The following is a 10,042-nucleotide window of genomic DNA, read 5'->3' on the forward strand; positions in this document are numbered from 1 at the left end:
TGGTTAATTGGAGCCTTTTTTAAGCAACCAAGGTTAAATGGGGAGGCATAATTGAGATTTTTGCAGGACAATTTACCAGACAAACGTGAGGACCGTTGATGACTGTGATTTTATGAGAACGAACCCGGATCGTTTTGACGCGCGATCTAACTAATGACTAAATGGAGAGTAACGATTTATGCCGCGATTCGCGAAGCGTGCTTAAGTATAAGTGTGTAAACTCACTGAGAGATCCATTTCAGTTCCATTACTCCATTCAACAAATGAGATATACCATTCATTCATACTATATATATTCAAGAGAGATATACTAATCGTTTTAAGTGTATTGATTAGAAATGCCCTTCATTACAGCTAATATATATTCTCATTTCCTTTAGATTTTAGAAATTTTAGTGGAAGTCATATTTAGGGTGTACCTCATATGAGCAGTTCCCTGTATAGCAGTTCTCGAAATAGCAACCGCGATTCCAACAAAACAGCGGAGTTTTTCAAAACTGCTGTTTAGAAATAGTGGCTGCTGTTTTGGGAAATAGTAGTGTTTTTGTTGAGTTTTGAGCATTTCTTAACAATACAAATGTATTCGTTGGTTTCAAAAACTACCTTTTTCTGTGATCATTTAATCAGTAATGTGACCTACTAACTTATCGTGTTTATGATATTTTTTAAAAGTACAATTAAATATTGTACTGTTCTTCAGGCTGTATCAGTTTACAATTCTCATACCAGGATGGAAAAATAATTCAAGAAAGCTTATTTTATTGCGGAAGTAGATAATTGTAAACAGAAATTTTTTGGAAAAGGCATATTATAATTCGAGAAAGGTTATTTTTTTGGGAAAAGGCATATAAAAATTAGAGAAAGGTTATTTTTTTGGAAAAGGCATATTATAATTCGAGAAAGGTTATTTATTTCGGAAGTAGATAATTGTAAACATTAATTTTTTTGGAAAAGGCGTAACATTGCTATACCATTTCCAAAATATTACTAATCTAAGCCTAACCAAACGAAACAAAACCTAACCTAACCTAACCTAATACTATTTAGTTGAAATAATCAACTTTAACCTAACGAAATTATCCATATCTGACCTAGTTCTTTTTGAGTTCATGTAACTCAGCTTGGCAAAATTACACCATAATAAACAACTATGGTTTTTCAGATATCTGTTTTTTCGCTCTTTAGTACGCCGCGTTTACGAGAACCGCTGTACCGGTATTTGTTGTAATGGGTAAACTGTCATTTCGGGAACCGTTATTTAGAGAACTGTTGTTATGAGGACCGCTATTATGAAATCCGCTCATAAGGGAACTGCTCATGTGAAGGCATCCCCATATTTATGGGTGGTACCCGAAGCAAGATGAGACTAGAAGTAAAGAGCTATTGGTAGTAGATATTGGCACAAGTGAACAAATTTGAGGATTTTATGCCACTACCATCGCGCATACACTAGAGAGAAATAATTGGTCGAGTTCCAAGTAATTTCCTACCCTCTTCCCCTCAACCTAAAGCCGCGAAGAACGGACGCGGGTGCTTGAATCTAGTTCGGCCATCTAGAGCCGCGAGCGTCTCACGTTTTGGAGGGAAAACTCAGAAACCGGTACCAGAGGGCCAACCGTTTTTGTGTTATCAAGAATATTCACTTTCGCCAAGAGAAGAATAGGGTTGCCTCGATACTTTTAGTCCCTAATCTTACTTCTGGAAGTAATGAGAGGAAGAGAAATAATAAAGCCTATTCATGGTGATTACCGGGACAATACAAAAACACTTAATGCACAGATATAAATATACAAAAGATAAAATGAATGAAAGTTAATTAATTTGAAGGAAAATCAGAGACCCAGGCATATAGCAAAAATTTCGAAATTAAAGACCGAAACTAAAATCGATGAATGAGTAGCGTCTGATCTGAGGTAACGCGTTCCAAGCACTAGCGCTTCTGTAAAAGAATGAGTTCTCCAAGGCAAGGCATCGCGCATATTTTATTGAGAACTTCAGAACGGCATGTCTGTGATTCAAGGTCAAAAATTCAAAGTCAAAAATTCGTGTAGGCGGAAGGTAGGTGAAGTGGCCAGGCGGACAAGTGTAACCATATCGCAAACATCACGACGAACGGACAGTGGCAAAAGATGTAAGGTGCGCAGCCTGTCTACATATGGTATATGATTGAATTTATGCGGTTTGGGAGACTTCAGAATGAAGCTTGTGAAACGCCGTTGAACACCTTCTAAGGTAGAAATATATTTCTTCAGGTAAGGATTCCAAACCGGGGATGCAAACTCCAAAACAGGTAGACACATCGAGCGGTAGAGGGTTAGGGACGCCCTGGAGTAGCCACTCGTTCTCCGAATTAATCCACACAAACGTTTGGCACGGTTAGCAGAAAAGGCGACATGAGAAACCCAGCATAGGTCGCAGCTGACCCTGACTCCTAGTAGCCGCATGAAGAAAACACGTGTCATTGGAGTGCCTTTGATCCGATGGGAAACGTCATCTAGATATTTTCTTCTTGTCAGAACCATGAAATTACATTTCCGGATATTAAGCGAAATGTTGTTGGCAACACCCCATTGATAAACTCGATCTATATATTCCTGCAAATCAGACCGGTCGGATGCCTCGCGTATGTCCTAAAGAAATGTAGCTGTCATCCGCATATTGATAGATGGAACATCGTTCAGATAAAACGGATGGTAGGTCGGTCACAAACAGGTTGAAAAGCAATGGTGCGAGAACCGAGCCCTGTGGAACTCCAGATGGAACATGGCGGTAGGAACTAAACTCTCCTCGATAAATCACGCGTTGAAAGCGGTTGGACAGGAAGTTCCGAAACCAGAAAAGAACAGCTCCCGAAACTCCAATACGTTCCAGTTTGTACAAGAGTCGCTTGTGGCAAACCCGAGTCAAAAGCCTTCGACCAGTCGAAGGAGACCACATGTACATCCATAAGAAAATAATATATAGCTCATTTCATACATTTTCATACTACAGCATTTGCGCGCTTACGCTTTTACGCCCCGTGGGAGAAGTTTCGGTACTACGAGTTAAAGGGGGGCGAAACCGCCGCCGCCACCTAAGGTGTCCACGAAAGGCACGATGGGCCGGGGATACTCCTTACCTCGTACAAGTGTAAGCGCTAACCTCGTTCGTCAAAATCTCGCGCCATCTATACATTATGATAATTTTGACATGTACTTAATCAGTTATAATTACCAAAATAATAACTTCTAGACCTTTAACTATATAATTACAATATAGAATTTCAAAATTTTCTAAACAAATATTTCATCTTTTTAACGCCAAAAACTCTTAATAGGTGGCATTAGAAACCTTTTACAAATTTCAATGGAAGAAAATGCTGTTTACATGGCTTAAATGGAGGGTTTCATACTTATAGGGAGCTATATATTATTTTCTTATGGTACATCTGGAGGACCCCTCTTATCAATGAAAGACGATCATTGGTGAAATGATTGCAAAAGTTGCTGCATGCACGATCGGCCTGTCCTGAATCCAAACTGTGATGAAGGCAGAGAGAGTTGTCTTCGGGGAATAAATTTAGTCTCTCGACCATGATTGATTTAAGGACCTTCCCAACGACGGATGTAAGAGAAATAGGGCGGTTGTTTGAGATATCATTCCGTTTTCCAGAACCCTTAAAAACCGGGACCACATTGGTCAATTTCCATCCAGAGGGCAGGGACGATGTCTCCAGTGAGTAGTTAAAGAGTTTAGTCAGTATACCAATTATCGCAGGAGCCATCAACTGTAATAGACGTGGTGTTATGCCATCCGGTCCGCAAGCGGTACCAGGTTTTAAGCGAGTCAAGGCACAGGCAACATCAGAGGAATCAACGAGATCGAAGGTGAATTGAAGTTCAGGCTGACGAAGAAGTAGTAAGGTCAACTCCTGATCCGGAGGACGGAAGCTGTCATAAAAATAATTTCCGAAAGCAGCGGCGATGGCTAAAGGGCAAGACAGCACCCCATTAGGTACCTCAAGGGACGAAGACAGTGGTAAAAGAGATCTTGACCTCACAAAGCTCCAAAAGCGTTTAGGATACGTTGCCAGGGTAACGTGCAAGGTCCCAATGTACTTGTCATAAGCCTCACGTGTCGTCGAACGTAGAACATTACTGAACTGTCTATATTTATTCCGGACTGAATCCTTATTGGACTTCCAGGCCTTATTATAAAGCGAGCTCTTTTTATGACTCAGATGAAAAAGTTCTTTAGTGATCCAAGGCGATCGCTTTCTGCCCCGTATGGTAGTTGACTTGATGTTATCCCTTACAGTGGCCCAAAAAATATCTAACCAAAGTTCCCAGGTCTCATCAATGTTATAGCTAAGAGAGAAGGCCAAGTCAAAAGGGGCGTGACGAATCATATTAAGAAGGTCCTCCAAGACCAAATCTTTGTAGTTCAGGACCGAACGGTTAACACGTTGGGTAAAGCGACGCGGCATCTTGAGAGTGCCAGTGACCGCAGAATGGTCGCAACCTGGCAAATTGGCAGTAGTGCAAGTCTCGTGCAGGAATCTTTCGTCGTTAATAAAAACCAGGTCCAAAAAATTGTTGCCACGGGTGGGAGTGAGTACAGTTTGTTGAAACCCAAGGCCAAGGATAGTGTCGCAAAACAACTGTTCATCCGCAGTTCTTGGAGACGGATCCAACCATCATGTGTACGTTAAAGTCTCCCAACAAAAGAAAAACGTCATTCGGCGGAAGTGTTTCATGTAGGTGTCCAAAAAGTTCGCAATGCGTAACCATATAAGCCAGTGAAGAATTCGGCGGACGATAGACGCAACCAAGCACAGCTGAGCGAGAGCCACAGGTTAAGGTCGCAAACACCGCTTCAATAGGAATCCCATCTTCAGAGGTCTAAAGTTCAGCAGAAAACTCAATGCGAACCGAATGTAGACTTTCATGCAAGGCCAGTAATACACCACCACCACGTGTAGGACGATCCTTCCGGAAAGTGACATATTCAGGGGGTAGTATCTCGGAATCCAGAACAGAAGGGTCAAGCCATGTTTCCGTTAGACCGATGACATCATATTGAGAGGAGTTCAGGAGAGACATATCCTTAATCTTTGAGCGAAGGCTGCGAACATTGGCATGGAGGTAAGAGACATGTCTCGAGCGTCCAGGGAGCCTTGTAGAGTACGCAGAATTATCCAGGGACGGCGCATCTTGCGCAGCAAAAAATGAGTCAGTGAAAGCCGGTAGAGAACAGGTGGAACATAAATAGGGCTCGTCGGATGACAAAGGTCGCCCTCGCAGAAAAGAGGCAATTGATTGTCAGTAACAGGTTTCTGGCAATGCACGCAAGGCCACCTCATAGTCAAGATTGGACCAGGATTCAGTTTCACGTCACCGCAAGATATCAAATGGTTAAAGTACACTGCCATTAGTGGCGAAACCTCAGAAACCACATCCAGTAGGGCAAGTGTTGACGGAAGCGAACAAAAACGATGGGGCGAGCGTATGTGACCAAAAGAGTCCGCAGTGGAGTACATAACAAAGGGCGCGTAGAAGTAGCTGGTGTCCAAATATATGTTGATGTAATCTAATAACTAAATGTAAAATAACCAAATAATTACTAAATGTAATTGTGGAAAATAAAGACTACCCTAAATATGTCTCGGTCTAAATTTAATAGTTCAAACTTAAGGTAAGAACTTAAAGTAATTGATGATTTAAAATCATGCCTTCAAAAGTGAAAATTTAAATATTTGCTACTTTAGGCAATTAATTTTCTTCACTTTTCTTTCACACTTCCCGTCTTTGTCAACAATGACAGTTTTCATTGATATCTGTTACTTCAGTCTCAATATTAATTAAAATTGTTAAGAAACCCTCGGAGAGAAAAAGTCTTATGGCGTTGCGCGTCCGTAAGCTAACGCGTTTGAACTAACCAACCAACTATTAAGTAACGGTCAATTCTGACTGCTTGACTTGAGAGTCATCGCCCAATCAAACTTAAATTTCTTTCTGTAGACCTGTGCACCGACAGATGTCATGGATTTGTGCCTCAACTCACGTCATAGACTTGTGCGTCAACACACGTCTAATACTTTTCTATTTTCATTACCTTCGATAGGAAATTTCGTTTCATTACCAGTAATCGGTCATCTAGCTCAATAAAAAGAAGTCGGTCATCTAGCTCAATAAAAAGAAGTCGGTCATCTAGCTCAATAAAAAGTAGTCGGTCACCTAGCTCAATAAAGAGAAGTCGGTCATGTAGCTCAATAAAAAGTAGTCGGTCATCTAGCTCAATAAAAAGTAGTCGGTCATCTAGTTCAATAAAAAGTAGTCGGTCATCTAGTTCAATAAAACGTAGTCGGTCATCTAGTTCAATAAAACGTAGTCGGTCATCTAGTTCAATAAAACGTAGTCGGTCATCTAGTTCAATAAAACGTAATCGGTCATCTAGTTCAATAAAACGTAGTCGGTCATCTAGTTCAATAAAACGTAGTCGGTCATCTAGTTCAATAAAACGTAGTCGGTCATCTAGTTCAATAAAACGTAGTCGGTCATCTAGTTCAATAAAACGTAGTCGGTCATCTAGTTCAATAAAACGTAGTCGGTCATCTAGTTCAATAAAACGTAGTCGGTCATCTAGTTCAATAAAACGTAGTCGGTCATCTAGTTCAATAAAACGTAGTCGGTCATCTAGTTCAATAAAACGTAGTCGGTCATCTAGTTCAATAAAACGTAGTCGGTCATCTAGTTCAATAAAACGTAGTCGGTCATCTAGTTCAATAAAACGTAGTCGGTCATCTAGCTCAATAAAAATAAGTCGGTCATCTAGCTCAATAAAAATAAGTCGGTCATCTAGCTCAATAAAAAGTAGTCGGTCATCTAGCTCAATAAAAAGTAGTCGGTCACCTAGCTCAATAAAGAGAAGTCGGTCATGTAGCTCAATAAAAAGTAGTCGGTCATCTAGCTCAATAAAAAGTAGTCGGTCATCTAGTTCAATAAAAAGTAGTCGGTCATCTAGTTCAATAAAACGTAGTCGGTCATCTAGTTCAATAAAACGTAGTCGGTCATCTAGTTCAATAAAACGTAGTCGGTCATCTAGTTCAATAAAACGTAATCGGTCATCTAGTTCAATAAAACGTAGTCGGTCATCTAGTTCAATAAAACGTAGTCGGTCATCTAGTTCAATAAAACGTAGTCGGTCATCTAGTTCAATAAAACGTAGTCGGTCATCTAGTTCAATAAAACGTAGTCGGTCATCTAGTTCAATAAAACGTAGTCGGTCATCTAGTTCAATAAAACGTAGTCGGTCATCTAGTTCAATAAAACGTAGTCGGTCATCTAGTTCAATAAAACGTAGTCGGTCATCTAGTTCAATAAAACGTAGTCGGTCATCTAGTTCAATAAAACGTAGTCGGTCATCTAGTTCAATAAAACGTAGTCGGTCATCTAGTTCAATAAAACGTAGTCGGTCATCTAGCTCAATAAAAATAAGTCGGTCATCTAGCTCAATAAAAATAAGTCGGTCATCTAGCTCAATAAAAAGTAGTCGGTCATCTAGCTCGATTATCAGTAATCGGTCATCTAGGTCGATTACCAGTAATCGGTCATCTAGCTTAATTACCAGTAATCGGTAACCTTGCAAGATCATTTTTATTGTTTCGGTCCCTAAGGCAGTTCGTAACTATATATATTAGTGTGGAGGGGGGGGGGGTTACTTTTCCAACTTAACTTGTTAGCTCACACAAGCCTAGGTACCCTTGTTTTTCAATCCATCCCTCCGCCGAGAATTGGACCAAAGAGGTTTAAACGTGCTAAATCATAAACTGACTATTTACAGCGAATATACATGCTAAAATATCTCAGATTAGAATGGTTTTGAAAATTTAAAAATTAAACATACTTAATCAATGGAACTTGGAAAGCGGAAAACTTTAATATGATGCTTTAGTTTAAAACTGTTTTAAAAGCAAAAAAACGTATAGCTATTTGAAAAATATTTTCCTATTTTATTTCAATGGATTGTTGTCCCACGTCATGAAGAGGTTTCTGGGTTGATTGATGTGGATTTACTAGTAAACAGATGTAGAATTCACCCCACTGGGCGATGCCCATCTGAAGTTTGATGAGCAGGAGAGCAAACTAAAAGGGTGAGCCTGGGGAGAATTGTGTTGCATAACTGAAGTATTAAAAGGATGCAGAGTGTCATACTGCTTCTAGTATCCCCTTTCTGGATAATGTTATACTTGGTAAAGAGAAGGAAACAGGCAAATTGAAATGCTTTGGAAGTCCCATGTTTTGAAATTGTCGTAAACAGAGATTTCCTCGTTATCTAGAATAATTATACTCAGAAACCAGTTCTGATACGTGTTTTTAATCTAAATCACAGCATTTTTAAGATGAATAGTGATTTTAGTAGCTGGCCTCTGTAACTTATACAGAAGTAAGAAAACTAGACTAAATAGCACAAAGCTAGAAAATATTCATGAGATGCGAGCTCTCTCAGAAACTAATCTCGTAAATAGCGTGATGTACGACAATATAGTAACACAACACATAAACCCGGATTGCTATTTCTCCCTCCGCTTTACACGTAATTGAACGTCAACAATTCGACTTTTAGTTTGGTATTGCAATATTAGAAAGTTGAGCCGAACGGTATCTAGCACCGTGATTGTCTAAATTAGAAAATTTTGACTACATACCGAGCTGTTCTATAAAATGATTTGTTCGATTGGTGTTTTATCTTTCGATTATTAGTTATCGCTAAAGCTTATTTCGTTAGTGCAATATTTTCACCAGAGACTCTAATTGGTACACTTTCATTTCCAATTCGTCCACAAAAAGGTTAGTCAAAATATTTTATAAGCCTCCGAGCTAATGCCGTGGGCCGGTCTTTTCAAAAACATTCGGTCCCTTTCGGTGTTCAAAGTCGCGGACCTTTTTTTCAGCGTCGAAATCACTAGCGATTTATCGTCCGTAGCAAGATCTCATGTCCGTAGCTATAGGGTAAAGGGACGACGCCTCAGCTGCTGTTTGCTGTAACAGTGCTCGAATTTTACTGTTTGGTCAAGTGGTTTTAGGGAACAAATCTGGAGATGAATTACGAAGTTTGTACCTTCTATTTAAGAGTGGACTTAATTCCGTGTTTTTCCCTAATGTGGCCCTCGCTGATGTAGCTCGAGAGTGATTAGCCCCTCGTGTTTTTCACGCGACTTCGTTTGGTTTAGAAAAGAAAATGATTAACCCAGCGCTAATATATTAATTTACAGTTAAAACTAACTTTCTTCGGTGCAACATGATGGAAACCGTGTATAATATTACTGTGCCATGGCCGGATGGAAAGGTAAGTTATAGATAGCCAAAACTAAGTTGTAAATAGCCCATAATGTTTCCTCAAGAAGTTATATCAGTATCTCAGAGAGAAGGTATAAGATGCCTTTGTATTCGTGCGCCATAGTCCCAGTCCCCCTTTAAAAATACAAGGGGGACGTAAAACGAGACGCCGAGCTATTTCGCCTCTCCTCAGTCGGAAAATATGACTGTAATTTTCGTCATTCGCGTCGTCGCGCTGACGTGAGTTTTCAAGAACCAATCAGATGCTGGTTGTAATTTAGAGGCGGGGATTAACTCCGTACCTACGTTTGGACTGGCGATAAAGCTGGAAATCTGGTGAATTTATACCTTCTCTCTGAGATACTAGATATAACTTCTTGGTTTCTTTTAATATGGGGTTTCGTATCTAGTTTCCAAATCTTAAAGGAATTAAATTCTTCACATGATGTATTTTTGTTGTTATTCAACTTTATTGTTTAAAAAAAAACCTATCGGAAATTTTAACCACACATTAAAGATCGGAGTTTAAGTTCAGTGGAAGTGTCTCATAACAAACGCAATACACTAAGAAATACACCCAAATAAAAACCATGACATGGAAATGGAGATTAATAGGCCTAGCACCTGGCGCAAAATAACTTAAAATGAATTTAAAAGAAACTATTTTTTTCAAGAAAGTTTTCAAATATTTAATTAAAATTACTCGACTAGTTGCGGTCTCATTA

General features: G+C 39.5%; 1 protein-coding gene across 1 annotated transcript; it reads right to left on the minus strand.

Annotated features, from left to right (window-relative positions):
• Positions 1-1,181: 1,181 nt before the first annotated feature.
• LOC149625324 (uncharacterized) lies at positions 1,182-4,984 on the minus strand. Its single transcript, XM_089852131.1, has 3 exons — positions 4,911-4,984; positions 3,426-4,655; positions 1,182-1,236 (listed from the first exon to the last, which is right to left on the minus strand). Exons 1-3 carry the CDS (start codon positions 4,982-4,984, stop codon positions 1,182-1,184), a joined length of 1,359 nt encoding a protein of 452 aa, XP_089708257.1.
• Positions 4,985-10,042: the final 5,058 nt, after the last annotated feature.

Source organism: Phalangium opilio, unplaced genomic scaffold (genome assembly GCF_054372755.1).
Source record: "Phalangium opilio isolate 3A_F unplaced genomic scaffold, DU_Popi_V2 ptg000105l_1, whole genome shotgun sequence".
NCBI classification, from domain to species: domain Eukaryota; kingdom Metazoa; phylum Arthropoda; class Arachnida; order Opiliones; family Phalangiidae; genus Phalangium; species Phalangium opilio.

Coding starts and splice junctions, on each gene's coding strand:
- LOC149625324 (XM_089852131.1), bottom strand. CDS start 4,984: ATGTCACTTTCCGGAAGGATCGTCCTACACGTGGTGGTGGTGTATTAC. Junction 4,656..4,910: donor TGCATGAAAGTCTACATTCG/GTTCGCATTGAG, acceptor TCCGTCTCCAAG/AACTGCGGATGAACAGTTGT. Junction 1,237..3,425: donor ATAAGAGGGGTCCTCCAGAT/GTACCATAAGAA, acceptor CCGAAATGACAG/TTTACCCATTACAACAAATA.